This window comes from Salvelinus fontinalis, chromosome 39 (assembly GCF_029448725.1).
Source record: "Salvelinus fontinalis isolate EN_2023a chromosome 39, ASM2944872v1, whole genome shotgun sequence".
NCBI classification, from domain to species: domain Eukaryota; kingdom Metazoa; phylum Chordata; class Actinopteri; order Salmoniformes; family Salmonidae; genus Salvelinus; species Salvelinus fontinalis.
This window is the reverse complement of record NC_074703.1, coordinates 704,435-721,010: the sequence shown is the minus strand read 5'-3', so window position 1 is coordinate 721,010 and position 16,576 is coordinate 704,435. Positions and strand designations below refer to the sequence as shown.

The 16,576-nt window shown below is 44.0% G+C and overlaps 1 protein-coding gene across 1 annotated transcript in view; it reads left to right on the top strand.

Annotated features, from left to right (window-relative positions):
* The window catches only part of zgc:194209 (uncharacterized protein LOC570908 homolog), a 60,238-nt gene extending 55,513 nt beyond the window's left edge, over window positions 1–4,725 (top strand). Inside the window, exon 9 of the mRNA XM_055905592.1 lies at window positions 3,033–4,725. Within this exon, the coding sequence (XP_055761567.1) occupies window positions 3,033–3,239 (207 nt within the window). The 3' untranslated portion in view covers window positions 3,240–4,725. The remainder of the gene's footprint in view (window positions 1–3,032) is intronic.
* The last annotated feature ends 11,851 nt before the right edge of the window (window positions 4,726–16,576 follow it).

Sequence of the window (16,576 nt, the reverse complement as noted above, 5' to 3'; positions counted from 1 at the left end):
TAGTTATATAGTTATATATAGTTATATCTAGTTATAAATAGTTATATAGTTATATAGTCATATATAGTTATATATAGTTATATAGTCATATATAGTTTTAAATCTAGTTATATCTAGTTATAAATAGTTATATAGTTATATAGTCATATATAGTTATATATAGTTATATAGTCATATATAGTTTTAAATCTAGTTATATATAGTTATATATAGTTATATATAGTTATATAGTTATATCTAGTTATATATAGTTATATATAGTTATATAGTTATATATAGTTATATAGTTATATATAGTTATATATAGTTATATATAGTTATATATAGTTATATAGTTATATATAGTTATATAGTCATATGTAGTTATATAGTCATATATAGTTATATAGTCATATATAGTTATATAGTCATATATAGTTATATAGTCATATATAGTTATATCTAGTTATATATAGTTATATAGTTATATAGTTATATAGGTATATATAGTCATATCTAGTTATATAGTTATATATAGTTGTATATAGTTATATAGTTATATCTAGTTATATAGTTATATCTAGTTATATCTAGTTATATAGTTATATAGTTATATCTAGTTATATAGTTATATATAGTTATATAGTTATATATAGTTATATATAGTTATATCTAGTTATATATAGTTATCTAGTTATATATAGTTATATAGTTATATAGTTATATCTAGTTATATAGTTATATATAGTTATATAGTCATATCTAGTTATATATAGTTATATAGTTATATAGTTATATCTAGTTATATAGTTATATATAGTTATATATAGTTATATATTTATATATAGTTATATAGTTATATATAGTTATATATTTATATATAGTTATATAGTTATATATAGTTATATAGTTATATATAGTTGTATATAGTTATATAGTTATATAGTTATATCTAGTTATATAGTTATATATAGTCATCTAGTTATATCTAGTTATATAGTTATATAGTTATATAGTCATATCTAGTTATATAGTTATATATAGTTATATCTAGTTATATAGTTATATATAGTTATATAGTTATATCTAGTTATATAGTTATATATAGTTATATAGTTATATATAGTTATATCTAGTTATATAGTTATATATAGTTATATAGTTATATAGTCATATCTAGTTATATAGTTATATATAGTTATATCTAGTTATATAGTTATATATAGTTATATAGTTATATCTAGTTATAAATAGTTATATAGTTATATATAGTTATATAGTTATATCTAGTTATATCTAGTTATATAGTTATATCTAGTTATATAGTTATATATAGTCATCTAGTTATATATAGTTATATAGTTATATAGTTATATATAGTCATATCTAGTTATATAGTTATATATAGTTATATAGTTATATAGTTATATAGTTATGTATAGTCATATCTAGTTATATAGTTATATATAGTTATATATAGTTATATAGTTATATCTAGTTATATCTAGTCATATCTAGTCATATATAGTCATATCTAGTCATATCTAGTCATATCTAGTTATATAGTTGTATAGTTGTATAGTTATATAGTTATATATAGTTATATAGTTATATCTAGTTATATCTAGTCATATATAGTCATATCTAGTCATATCTAGTCATATCTAGTCATATCTAGTTATATAGTTATATAGTTGTATAGTTATATCTAGTTATATCTAGTTATAAATAGTTATATATAGTTATATCTAGTCATATATAGTTATATATAGTTATATCTAGTTATATAGTTAATTTAAGCTTGTATCCTGTGTTGGGGTGGTTGATTCCAGGAATATACACTGAGTGGACAAAACATTAAGAACACCTGCTCTTTCCAGGACAGACTGACCAGGTGAATCCAGGTGAAAACTATGAATCCTTGTCGATGTCACTTGTTAAATCCACTTCAATCAGTGTAGATTAAGGAGAGGAGACGGGTTAAAGAAGGATTTTTAATCCTTGAGACATTTGAGAATGTGCCAAAATATTTATGTGCCTTTGAACGGGGTGTGGTAGTAGGTGCCAGGCGAACCGGTTTGTGTCAAGAACTGCAACGCTGCTGGGTTTTACATGCTCAATAGTTTCCCGTGTGTATCAAGAATGGTCGACCACCCAAAGGACATCCAGCCAACTTGACAACTGTGGGAAGCATTGGAGTCAACATGGGCCAGCTTCTCTGTGGAACGCTCTTGACACAGCTGTGGGAAGCATTGGAGTCAACATGGGCCAGCTTCCCTGTGGAACGCTCTTGACACAACTGTGGGAAGCATTGGAGTCAACATGGGCCAGCTTCCCTGTGGAACGCTCTTGACACAACTGTGGGAAGCATTGGAGTCAACATGGGCCAGCTTCTCTGTGGAACGCTCTTGACACAACTGTGGGAAGCATTGGAGTCAACATGGGCCAGCTTCCCTGTGGAACGCTCTTGACACAACTGTGGGAAGCATTGGAGTCAACATGGGCCAGCTTCCCTGTGGAACGCTCTTGACACAACTGTGGGAAGCATTGGAGTCAACATGGGCCAGCTTCCCTGTGGAACGCTCTTGACACAACTGTGGGAAGCATTGGAGTCAACATGGGCCAGCTTCCCTGTGGAACGCTCTTGACACAGCTGTGGGAAGCATTGGAGTCAACATGGGCCAGCTTCCCTGTGGAACGCTCTTGACACAGCTGTGGGAAGCATTGGAGTCAACATGGGCCAGCTTCCCTGTGGAACGCTCTTGACACAGCTGTGGGAAGCATTGGAGTCAACATGGGCCAGCTTCCCTGTGGAACGCGTTCGACACCTTGTAGAGTCCATGACCCGACGAGGCTGTTCTGAGGGCAAAAGGGGAGGAGCAACTCAATATGAGGAAGGTGTTCCTAATGTTTTGTCCACTCAGTCCACCCCCCCCCCCCCCCCCCCCCCCCCCCCCCAGGACCCAGGAAGGTGTTCCTAATGTTTTGTCCGGTGTATTTCTATGGTAAAGTGACATGTTAAAACCCGGAGCTTGTGTTCTGTTTTCTCCCAGGTGGTTCCTCTGAGCTGGTACAACATGCTGTTGCCTAGATACGGCCTGGTGTTGGAGTTGGACGGGGAAGGGGAGGTGGTGGGGAGTCTCCATGACCCTACAGGCAGCCTGACCTGGGCCGTCAGCGACGTGTTCCCCCACCAGGGGAGACTCTACCTGGGTAACACCGACCTGCCCTTCCTTCCTGTCCTGGAGGACTGGAGCTAACCACTAACTTCTGCCGCAGGCCTCTCATACTATGCCTGGGGGTGGCTGGGAGGAAGGGGTGAAGGGAGGAAGTTAACTGACTGTGACGTGTCCAGAGACTGCAGCAGGCCTCTCATACTAGGCCTGGGGGTGAAGCCCTGGCTCTACTGCCAATCACAACCAGGTATCCTTTTCACTCCATACGGACAGAGTTCTGTAGATCTGGGACCTTTTTAATACAGATCAGTTGGTTCCACAGTGTCTCCTCAGACCCATACAGGGGCCAGATTCTGTTGTAACTAGTCTGTTGTAGGGGTCTGTCTAACCCAGCTGTAGTTAGTCTCCTCAGACCCATACAGGAACCAGATTCTGTTGTAACTAGTCTGTTGTAGGGGTCTGTCTAACCCAGCTGTAGTTAGTAGTGTGGTCCCTGTCTCCTCAGACCCATACAGGGGCCAGATTCTGTTGTAACTAGTCTGTTGTAGGGGTCTGTCTAACCCAGCTGTAGTTAGTAGTGTGGTCCCTGTCTCCTCAGACCCATACAGGAACCAGATTCTGTTGTAACTAGTCTGTTGTAGGGGTCTGTCTAACCCAGCTGTAGTTAGTAGTGTGGTCCCTGTCTCCTCAGACCCCAGGAATGTGTTTCATCCAACAGACAATAAGGAAGGATGTTTTAAATGATCGTACCATCGTTATCTCTTGCCGTAACTAATCTGAAAGACCACTTAATAAAGGACACCACTAATATCACAATGTTACTGTTCTGTGGACTCAGAGCGTCTCTCTCTGTAATAGTCTTTAATGCTGTTCTGGGGACTCATAAAGCATCTCTCTGTAATAGTCTTTAATACTGTTCTGTGGACTCATAAAGCATCTCTCTGTAATAGTCTTTAATACTGTTCTGTGGACTCATAAAGCATCTCTCTGTAATAGTCTTTAATACTGTTCTGGGGACTCATAAAGCATCTCTCTGTAATAGTCTTTAATACTGTTCTGTGGACTCAAAGCATCTCTCTGTAATAGTCTTTAATACTGTTCTGTGGACTCATAAAGCATCTCTCTGTAATAATCTTTAATACTGTTCTGTGGACTCATAAAGCATCTCTCTGTAATAGTCTTTAATACTGTTCTGGGGACTCAAAGCATCTCTCTGTAATAGTCTTTAATACTGTTCTGTGGACTCAAAGCATCTCTCTGTAATAGTCTTTAATACTGTTCTGTGGACTCATAAAGCATCTCTCTGTAATAGTCTTTAATACTGTTCTGTGGACTCATAAAGCATCTCTCTGTAATAGTCTTTAATACTGTTCTGTGGACTCATAAAGCATCTCTCTGTAATAGTCTTTAATACTGATCTGTGGACTCATAAAGCATCTGTCTCTGTAATAGTCTTTAATACTGTTCTGTGGACTCATAAAGCATCTCTCTGTAATAGTCTTTAATACTGTTCTGTGGACTCATAAAGCATCTCTCTGTAATAGTCTTTAATGCTGTTCTGTGGACTCATAAAGCATCTCTCTGTAATAGTCTTTAATACTGTTCTGTGGACTCATAAAGCATCTCTCTGTAATAGTCTTTAATACTGATCTGTGGACTCATAAAGCATCTCTCTCTGTAATAGTCTTTAATACTGTTCTGTGGACTCATAAAGCATCTCTCTGTAATAGTCTTTAATACTGTTCTGTGGACTAATAAAGCACATCTCTGTAATAGTCTTTAATACTGTTCTGTGGACTCATAAAGCACATCTCTCTGTAATAGTCTTTAATACTGTTCTGTGGACTCAAAGCACATCTCTGTAATAGTCTTTAATACTGATCTGTGGACTCAAAGCATCTCTCTGTAATAGTCTTTAATACTGTTCTGTGGACTCATAAAGCACATCTCTGTAATAGTCTTTAATACTGTTCTGTGGACTCATAAAGCATCTCTCTGTAATAGTCTTTAATACTGTTCTATGGACTCATAAAGCATCTCTCTGTAATAGTCTTTAATACTGTTCTGTGGACTCATAAAGCATCTCTCTGTAATAGTCTTTAATACTGTTCTGTGGACTCATAAAGCATCTCTCTGTAATAGTCTTTAATACTGTTCTGTGGACTCATAAAGCATCTCTCTGTAATAGTCTTTAATACTGTTCTGTGGACTCATAAAGCATCTGTCTCTGTAATAGTCTTTAATACTGTTCTGTGGACTCATAAAGCATCTCTCTGTAATAGTCTTTAATACTGTTCTGTGGACTCATAAAGCATCTCTCTGTAATAGTCTTTAATACTGTTCTGTGGACTCATAAAGCATCTCTCTGTAATAGTCTTTAATACTGTTCTGTGGACTCAAAGCACATCTCTGTAATAGTCTTTAATACTGATCTGTGGACTCATAAAGCATCTCTCTGTAATAGTCTTTAATACTGTTCTGTGGACTCAAAGCACATCTCTGTAATAGTCTTTAATACTGTTCTGTGGACTCATAAAGCATCTGTCTCTGTAATAGTCTTTAATACTGTTCTGTGGACTCATAAAGCATCTCTCTGTAATAGTCTTTAATACTGTTCTGTGGACTCATAAAGCATCTCTCTCTGTAATAGTCTTTAATACTGTTCTGTGGACTCATAAAGCACATCTCTCTGTAATAGTCTTTAATACTGTTCTGTGGACTCATAAAGCATCTCTCTGTAATAGTCTTTAATACTGTTCTGTGGACTCATAAAGCATCTCTCTGTAATAGTCTTTAATACTGTTCTGTGGACTCATAAAGCATCTCTCTGTAATAGTCTTTAATACTGTTCTGTGGACTCATAAAGCACATCTCTGTAATAGTCTTTAATACTGTTCTGTGGACTCATAAAGCATCTCTCTGTAATAGTCTTTAATACTGTTCTGTGGACTCATAAAGCATCTCTCTCTGTAATAGTCTTTAATACTGTTCTGTGGACTCATAAAGCATCTCTCTCTGTAATAGTCTTTAATACTGTTCTAATAGCGGGCTCCGTTGATCTGAAGACAGTCAATGGTGTCACCTGTCAATGATTTTAGAGGGCTGGGTAATGTTTTGAATGGTCTCTCTGTCCAGATCGGTCTAAAGATGTGACTACCTCCAGAGGTGAATGGTCTCTCTGTCCAGATCGGTCTAAAGATGTGACTACCTCCAGAGGTGAATGGTCTCTCTGTCCAGATCGGTCTAAAGATGTGACTATCTCCAGAGGTGAATGGTCTCTGTCCAGATCGGTCTAAAGATGTGTAACTACCTCCAGAGGTGAATGGTCTCTGTCCAGATCGGTCTAAAGATGTGTAACTACCTCCAGAGGTGAATGGTCTCTCTGTCCAGATCGGTCTAAAGATGTGTAACTATCTCCAGAGGTGAATGGTCTCTCTGTCCAGATCGGTCTAAAGATGTGACTACCTCCAGAGGTGAATGGTCTCTCTGTCCAGATCGGTCTAAAGATGTGTAACTACCTCCAGAGGTGAATGGTCTCTGTCCAGATCGGTCTAAAGATGTGTAACTACCTCCAGAGGTGAATGGTCTCTGTCCAGATCGGTCTAAAGATGTGTAACTATCTCCAGAGGTGAATGGTCTCTGTCCAGATCGGTCTAAAGATGTGTAACTACCTCCAGAGGTGAATGGTCTCTGTCCAGATCGGTCTAAAGATGTGTGACTATCTCCAGAGGTGAATGGTCTCTCTGTCCAGATCGGTCTAAAGATGTGACTATCTCCAGAGGTGAATGGTCTCTGTCCAGATCGGTCTAAAGATGTGTAACTATCTCCAGAGGTGAATGGTCTCTCTGTCCAGATCGGTCTAAAGATGTGTAACTACCTCCAGAGGTGAATGGTCTCTGTCCAGATCGGTCTAAAGATGTGTGACTATCTCCAGAGGTGAATGGTCTCTCTGTCCAGATCGGTCTAAAGATGTGTAACTATCTCCAGAGGTGAATGGTCTCTCTGTCCAGATCGGTCTAAAGATGTGTGACTATCTCCAGAGGTGAATGGTCTCTGTCCAGATCGGTCTAAAGATGTGTAACTACCTCCAGAGGTGAATGGTCTCTGTCCAGATCAGTCTAAAGATGTGACTACCTCCAGAGGTGAATGGTCTCTGTCCAGATCGGTCTAAAGATGTGTAACTATCTCCAGAGGTGAATGGTCTCTCTGTCCAGATCGGTCTAAAGATGTGACTATCTCCAGAGGTGAATGGTCTCTCTGTCCAGATCGGTCTAAAGATGTGTGACTATCTCCAGAGGTGAATGGTCTCTCTGTCCAGATCGGTCTAAAGATGTGACTACCTCCAGAGGTGAATGGTCTCTCTGTCCAGATCGGTCTAAAGATGTGTAACTATCTCCAGAGGTGAATGGTCTCTGTCCAGATCGGTCTAAAGATGTGTAACTATCTCCAGAGGTGAATGGTCTCTCTGTCCAGATCGGTCTAAAGATGTGACTACCTCCAGAGGTGAATGGTCTCTCTGTCCAGATCGGTCTAAAGATGTGTGACTATCTCCAGAGGTGAATGGTCTCTCTGTCCAGATCGGTCTAAAGATGTGTAACTACCTCCAGAGGTGAATGGTTTCTCTGTCCAGATCGGTCTAAAGATGTGTAACTACCTCCAGAGGTGAATGGTCTCTCTGTCCAGATCGGTCTAAAGATGTGTAACTACCTCCAGAGGTGAATGGTCTCTGTCCAGATCGGTCTAAAGATGTGTAACTATCTCCAGAGGTGAATGGTCTCTCTGTCCAGATCGGTCTAAAGATGTGACTATCTCCAGAGGTGAATGGCCTCTCTGTCCAGATCGGTCTAAAGATGTGTAACTACCTCCAGAGGTGAATGGTCTCTCTGTCCAGATCGGTCTAAAGATGTGTAACTATCTCCAGAGGTGAATGGTCTCTGTCCAGATCGGTCTAAAGATGTGACTATCTCCAGAGGTGAATGGTCTCTGTCCAGATCGGTCTAAAGATGTGTAACTACCTCCAGAGGTGAATGGTCTCTGTCCAGATCGGTCTAAAGATGTGTGACTACCTCCAGAGGTGAATGGTCTCTGTCCAGATCGGTCTAAAGATGTGTAACTACCTCCAGAGGTGAATGGTCTCTGTCCAGATCGGTCTAAAGATGTGTAACTACCTCCAGAGGTGAATGGTCTCTCTGTCCAGATCGGTCTAAAGATGGTGTGACTACCTCCAGAGGTGAATGGTCTCTGTCCAGATCGGTCTAAAGATGTGTGACTATCTCCAGAGGTGAATGGTCTCTCTGTCCAGATCGGTCTAAAGATGTGTAACTATCTCCAGAGGTGAATGGTCTCTCTGTCTAGATCGGTCTAAACATGTGTAACTACCTCCAGAGGTGAATGGTCTCTGTCCAGATCGGTCTAAAGATGTGACTATCTCCAGAGGTGAATGGTCTCTGTCCAGATCGGTCTAAAGATGTGTAACTATCTCCAGAGGTGAATGGTCTCTCTGTCCAGATCGGTCTAAAGATGTGTGACTATCTCCAGAGGTGAATGGTCTCTCTGTCCAGATCGGTCTAAAGATGTGTGACTATCTCCAGAGGTGAATGGTCTCTGTCCAGATCGGTCTAAAGATGGTGTGACTACCTCCAGAGGTGAATGGTCTCTCTGTCCAGATCGGTCTAAAGATGTGACTACCTCCAGAGGTGAATGGTCTCTCTGTCCAGATCGGTCTAAAGATGTGTAACTATCTCCAGAGGTGAATGGTCTCTCTGTCCAGATCGGTCTAAAGATGTGACTACCTCCAGAAGTGAATGGTCTCTGTCCAGATCGGTCTAAAGATGTGTAACTACCTCCAGAGGTGAATGGTCTCTGTCCAGATCGGTCTAAAGATGTGTAACTATCTCCAGAGGTGAATGGTCTCTCTGTCCAGATCGGTCTAAAGATGTGACTACCTCCAGAGGTGAATGGTCTCTCTGTCCAGATCGGTCTAAAGATGTGACTATCTCCAGAGGTGAATGGTCTCTCTGTCCAGATCGGTCTAAAGATGTGACTACCTCCAGAGGTGAATGGTCTCTGTCCAGATCGGTCTAAAGATGTGCAACTACCTCCAGAGGTGAATGGTCTCTGTCCAGATCGGTCTAAAGATGTGTAACTATCTCCAGAGGTGAATGGTCTCTCTGTCCAGATCGGTCTAAAGATGTGACTACCTCCAGAGGTGAATGGTCTCTGTCCAGATCGGTCTAAAGATGTGTAACTACCTCCAGAGGTGAATGGTCTCTCTGTCCAGATCGGTCTAAAGATGTGTAACTATCTCCAGAGGTGAATGGTCTCTGTCCAGATCGGTCTAAAGATGTGTAACTACCTCCAGAGGTGAATGGTCTCTGTCCAGATCGGTCTAAAGATGTGTAACTACCTCCAGAGGTGAATGGTCTCTCTGTCCAGATCGGTCTAAAGATGTGACTATCTCCAGAGGTGAATGGTCTCTGTCCAGATCGGTCTAAAGATGTGTAACTACCTCCAGAGGTGAATGGTCTCTGTCCAGATCGGTCTAAAGTTGTGTAACTACCTCCAGAGGTGAATGGTCTCTGTCCAGATCGGTCTAAAGTTGTGTAACTATCTCCAGAGGTGAATGGTCTCTGTCCAGATCGGTCTAAAGATGTGTGACTACCTCCAGAGGTGAATGGTCTCTGTCCAGATCGGTCTAAAGATGTGTAACTACCTCCAGAGGTGAATGGTCTCTCTGTCCAGATCGGTCTAAAGATGTGACTATCTCCAGAGGTGAATGGTCTCTGTCCAGATCGGTCTAAAGATGTGTAACTATCTCCAGAGGTGAATGGTCTCTGTCCAGATCGGTCTAAAGATGTGTAACTATCTCCAGAGGTGAATGGTCTCTGTCCAGATCGGTCTAAAGATGTGTAACTACCTCCAGAGGTGAATGGTCTCTCTGTCCAGATCGGTCTAAAGATGTGTGACTACCTCCAGAGGTGAATGGTCTCTGTCCAGATCGGTCTAAAGATGTGTAACTACCTCCAGAGGTGAATGGTCTCTCTGTCCAGATCGGTCTAAAGATGTGACTATCTCCAGAGGTGAATGGTCTCTGTCCAGATCGGTCTAAAGATGTGTAACTACCTCCAGAGGTGAATGGTCTCTGTCCAGATCGGTCTAAAGATGTGTAACTATCTCCAGAGGTGAATGGTCTCTCTGTCCAGATCGGTCTAAAGATGTGACTATCTCCAGAGGTGAATGGTCTCTCTGTCCAGATCGGTCTAAAGATGTGTAACTATCTCCAGAGGTGAATGGTCTCTCTGTCCAGATCGGTCTAAAGATGTGTAACTATCTCCAGAGGTGAATGGTCTCTCTGTCCAGATCGGTCTAAAGTTGTGTAACTACCTCCAGAGGTGAATGGTCTCTCTGTCCAGATCGGTCTAAAGTTGTGTAACTATCTCCAGAGGTGAATGGTCTCTGTCCAGATCGGTCTAAAGATGTGTAACTATCTCCAGAGGTGAATGGTCTCTGTCCAGATCGGTCTAAAGATGTGTAACTATCTCCAGAGGTGAATGGTCTCTCTGTCCAGATCGGTCTAAAGATGTGTGACTACCTCCAGAGGTGAATGGTCTCTGTCCAGATCGGTCTAAAGATGTGTGGACAGGATGGACCTCCTCCAGAGGTGGACAGGATGATCAGATCACAATGTGGCTTTTGATTGTCTACCCCGGTCTAAAAATATGGGCACAATCAGGACAAAGAACGCAAGTTAGAACCAGGTATAAACGGGGCTAGGAGCTGTTCCTCATGATTTCCTGCTCTGACTGAGGTTCTCCACTAGGACCAGTAGAGGGCAGCAGAGGTCCTCTCCACCAACCCTGCTCTGACTGAGGTTCTCCACTAGGACCAGTAGAGGGCAGCAGAGGTCCTCTCCACCAACCCTGCTCTGACTGAGGTTCTCCACTAGGACCAGTAGAGGGCAGCAGAGGTCCTCTCCACCAACCCTGCTCCGTGTCAGACTTTAGTTCGAGCCCAGCTCCAACACACCTGATTCTACTAATCCAGTGGTTCCCAAACTGTTTATAGTCCCGTACCCCTTCAAACATTAAACCTCCAGCTGTACCCCCTCTAGCACCAGGGTCAGCACACTCCAGCTGTGTACCCCCTCTAGCACCAGGGTTAGCGTACCCCATCTAGCACCAGGGTCAGCACACTCCAGTTGTGTACCCCATCTAGCACCAGGGTCAGCACACTCCAGCTGTACCCCCTCTAGCACCAGGGTCAGCGCACTCCAGCTGTACCCCCTCTAGCACCAGGGTCAGCGCACTCCAGCTGTACCTCCTCTAGCACCAGGGTCAGCGCACTCCAGCTGTACCCCCTGTAGCACCAGGGTCAGCGCACTCCAGCTGTACCCCCTCTAGCACCAGAGTCAGCGCACTCCAGCTGTACCCCCTCAAGCACCAGGGTCAGCACACTCCAGCTGTACCCCCTCTAGCACCAGGGTCAGCACACTCCAGCTGTACCTCCTCTAGCACCAGGGTCAGCGCACTCCAGCTGTACCCCCTCTAGCACCAGGGTCAGCACACTCCAGCTGTACCCCCTCTAGCACCAGGATCAGCACACTCCAGCTGTACCCCCTCTAGCACCAGGGTCAGCACACTCCAGCTGTACCTCCTCTAGCACCAGGGTCAGCACACTCCAGCTGTACCCCCTCTAGCACCAGGGTCAGCACACTCCAGCTGTACCCCCTCTAGCACCAGGGTCAGCACACTCCAGCTGTACCCCCTCAGTATAGTATGGGGTTTGCCTGTCCTAGCCAGTCCTCCACAGTAGTATGGGGTTTGCCTGTCCTAGCCAGTCCTCCACAGTAGTATGGGGTTTGCCTGTCCTAGCCAGTCCTCCACAGTAGTATGGGGTTTGCCTGTCCTAGCCAGTCCTCCACAATAGTATGGGGCTTGCCTGTCCTAGCCAGTCCTCCACAGTAGTATGGGGCTTGCCTGTCCTAGCCAGTCCTCCACAGTAGTATGGGGTTTGCCTGTCCTAGCCAGTCCTCCACAGTAGTATGGGGCTTGCCTGTCCTAGCCAGTCCTCCACAGTAGTATGGGGTTTGCCTGTCCTAGCCACCTCGGTAGCTCACCATATAAGATGCTTCTAGCCCCGTCTTATTAATGGTATCTGTTGCTTTTATACATGTCTTACTACTCGAAAGTCGTCTTGATTCTCGCTCAAACTCCTGAGGCTTATTTATCAAATTGTCATGTTTTGTTTCTAAATGTCTAAGCAAGAGTGAAAGTTTCCCGCGAGAGAGTAACGGTTAATGTGATTGGATGTTAATTATTTGACTAGGCTACCTGTATTTGACATTGTGTTATTTCGCTGAACACTAGATGGTTTCATTGTATTTTTGACAGTGAAACGAGGCGACTCAGGCGAGAAAAAAACCTCACCGCGTTGGAAACTATAAAATGGACTGTTTGTTAAATGTGAATGACATTTTTATGTGGCGTACCCCCGACGGCGCCCCGTACCCCAGTTTGGGAATACCTGGACTAATCAACCTTGATCTGTCAGTGTTCCTGTTTGAGTTAGTGCTGTGCTGGAACAAACCCCTGCACCCCTCTCTAGGACCAGGGTTAGTGACCTCTGGGGTAACATGTTGAACTATGACTGTGGTCAGATCTCAGTACATTTTAAAACACACTGAATAAACACCACGAACCAGGCAGTGATTTCAGAATACCGTTAGTTTATTGGACAAACACCCAGAAATGTAACAACCGCATAACAAAAAACTACTAGCGATTATTTGTTACAAAACCATGGAAACTTTTTGACAGATTGGAAAATGCATCAGAGGCTGGCCAATGGATACGGTTGAATTATGTGATTGACAGGTTAGCTGTGTGCGTGAGAGCGTAGTGTCTGTGTGATTAGTCTGACTGTGTAGAGATTATCCAACCAGGTTTTAACGGAAATTAAATTGTAGATTTATTTCTGTAAAGTAACTAAATACTTCCTGTAGATAGATAGCAATAAAATGCTGCTGAAAACAGAGTTATAATCAACAAGAAACCCTCTGGAATTACAAACACAAGATCTCTGACCCAACAGCCCTAATCTCTGACCCAACAGCCCTAATCTCTGACCCAACAGCCCTAATCTCTGACCCAACAGCCCTAATCTCTGACCTAATCTCTGACCCAACAGCCCTAATCTCTGACCCAACAGCCCTAATCTCTGACCCAACAGCCCTAATCTCTGACCCAACAGCCATAATCTCTGACCCAACAGCCCCTAATCTCTGACCCAACAGCCCTAATCTCTGACCTAACAGTCATAATCTCTGACCTAACAGCCCTGGCAGCACATCAGAAGATATTCAGTTAAAGGCCCTCAGTCTCCTTGACCCCTCCACTGTTTCTGTCCGTACCGCTACAGACCCCTCCACTGTTTCTGTCCGTACCGCTACAGACCGCTCCACTGTTTCTGTCCGTACCGCTACAGACTCCTCCACTGTTTCTGTCCGTACCGCTACAGACTCCCCCTCCACTGTTTCTGTCCGTACCGCTACAGACCCCTCCACTGTTTCTGTCCGTACCGCTACAGACTCCCCCGACACTGTTTCTGTCCGTACCGCTACAGACTCCCCCGACACTGTTTCTGTCCGTACCGCTACAGACTCCCCCTCCACTGTTTCTGTCCGTACCGCTACAGACTCCCCCGACACTGTTTCTGTCCGTACCGCTACAGACTCCCCCGACACTGTTTCTGTCCGTACCGCTACAGACTCCCCCGACACTGTTTCTGTCCGTACCGCTAAAGACTCCCCCTCCACTGTTTCTGTCCGTACCGCTACAGACTCCCCCGACACTGTTTCTGTCCGTACCGCTACAGACTCCCCCTCCACTGTTTCTGTCCGTACCGCTACAGACTCCCCCTCCACTGTTTCTGTCCGTACCGCTACAGACTCCCCCGACACTGTTTCTGTCCGTACCGCTACAGACTCCCCCGACACTGTTTCTGTCCGTACCGCTACAGACTCCCCCGACACTGTTTCTGTCCGTACCGCTACAGACTCCCCCTCCACTGTTTCTGTCCGTACCGCTACAGACTCCCCCTCCACTGTTTCTGTCCGTACCGCTACAGACTCCCCCTCCACTGTTTCTGTCCTTACCGCTACAGACCCCTCCACTGTTTCTGTCCGTACCGCTACAGACTCCCCCTCCACTGTTTCTGTCCGTACCGCTACAGACTCCCCCTCCACTGTTTCTGTCCGTACCGCTACAGACTCCCCCTCCACTGTTTCTGTCCGTACCGCTACAGACCCCTCCACTGTTTCTGTCCGTACCGCTACAGACCCCTCCACTGTTTCTGTCCGTACCGCTACAGACTCCCCCGACACTGTTTCTGTCCGTACCGCTACAGACTCCCCCGACACTGTTTCTGTCCTTACCGCTACAGACCCCTCCACTGTTTCTGTCCGTACCGCTACAGACTCCCCCGACACTGTTTCTGTCCGTACCACTAGACTCCCCCTCCACTGTTTCTGTCCTTACCGCTACAGACCACGACACTGTTTCTGTCCGTACCGCTACAGACCCCGACACTGTTTCTGTCCGTACCGCTACAGACCCCTCCACTGTTTCTGTCCGTACCGCTACAGACCCCTCCACTGTTTCTGTCCGTACCGCTACAGACTCCCCCTCCACTGTTTCTGTCCGTACCGCTACAGACTCCCCCTCCACTGTTTCTGTCCGTACCGCTACAGACTCCCCCTCCACTGTTTCTGTCCGTACCGCTACAGACCGCTCCACTGTTTCTGTCCGCACCGCTACAGACCCCTCCACTGTTTCTGTCCGTACCACTACAGACCCCTCCACTGTTTCTGTCCGTACCGCTACAGACTCCCCCTCCACTGTTTCTGTCCGTACCACTACAGACCCCTCCACTGTTTCTGTCCGTACCACTACAGACTCCCCCGACACTGTTTCTGTCCGTACCACTACAGACTCCCCCGACCCTGTTTCTGTCCGTACCACTACAGACCCCTCCACTGTTTCTGTCCGTACCGCTACAGACCCCTCCACTGTTTCTGTCCGTACCGCTACAGACCCCTCCACTGTTTCTGTCCGTACCGCTACAGACTCCACTGTTTCTGTCCGTACCGCTACAGACCCCTCCACTGTTTCTGTCCGTACCGCTACAGACTCCACTGTTTCTGTCCGTACCACTACAGACCCCTCCACTGTTTCTGTCCGTACCGCTACAGACCCCTCCACTGTTTCTGTCCGTACCGCTACAGACCCCTCCACTGTTTCTGTCCGTACCGCTACAGACTCCACTGTTTCTGTCCGTACCACTACAGACCCCTCCACTGTTTCTGTCCGTACCACTACAGACTCCTCCACTGTTTCTGTCCGTACCACTACAGACTCCTCCACTGTTTCTGTCCGTACCACTACAGACTCCTCCACTGTTTCTGTCCGTACCACTACAGACTCCTCCACTGTTTCTGTCCGTACCACTACAGACCCCTCCACTGTTTCTGTCCGTACCGCTACAGACCCCTCCACTGTTTCTGTCCGTACCACTACAGACTCCCCCGACACTGTTTCTGTCCGTACCACTACAGACTCCCCCGACACTGTTTCTGTCCGTACCACTACAGACTCCCCCGACACTGGTCAGTTATATTCCTCAGAACTGTAAGGTCTGTAAATATGTTCAAATGATGCCATATACAGTGAGCTCCAAAAGTATTGGGACAGTGACAAATATTTTGTTGTTTTGTCTCTGTACCCCAGAATTTTGGATTTGAAATGATACAATGACTATGAGGTTAAAGTGCAGACTGTCAACTTTAATTTGAGGGTATTTTCATCCACATCGGGTAAACCGTTTAGAAATTACAGAACTTTTTGTACATAGTCTTCCTATTTTAAGGGACGAAAAGTATTGGGACAAATTCACTTGTGTATATTAAAGTAGTAAAAAGTGATGTATTTGGTCTCATATTCCTGGAACACATTGATTACATCAAGCTTGTGACTCTACAAACTGGGATGTATTTGCTGTTTGTTTTGGTTGTATTTCAGATTATTTTGTAGCCAATAGAACAGTAAATAAAGATCATTTTGGAGTCACTTTTACCTTAAATAAGAATATAATGTTCCTAAACACTTCTACATTAAAATGTGGATTCATTCTGGATAACCCGTAACCATGGTAGCATCCACATTAATGTCCAAGAGTTCAGAAACGTATTCTATTCTTATTTACAATAAAAGTGACTCCAAAATTACCTGTTTTAGTCCTACTGGGAGACAGAGGAACAACAGGAATGGTTTCTAGTCCTCTACTGGGAGACAGAGGAACAACGGGAATGGTTTCTAGTCCTACCGGGAGACAGAGGAACAACAGGAATGGTTTCTAGTCCTACTGGG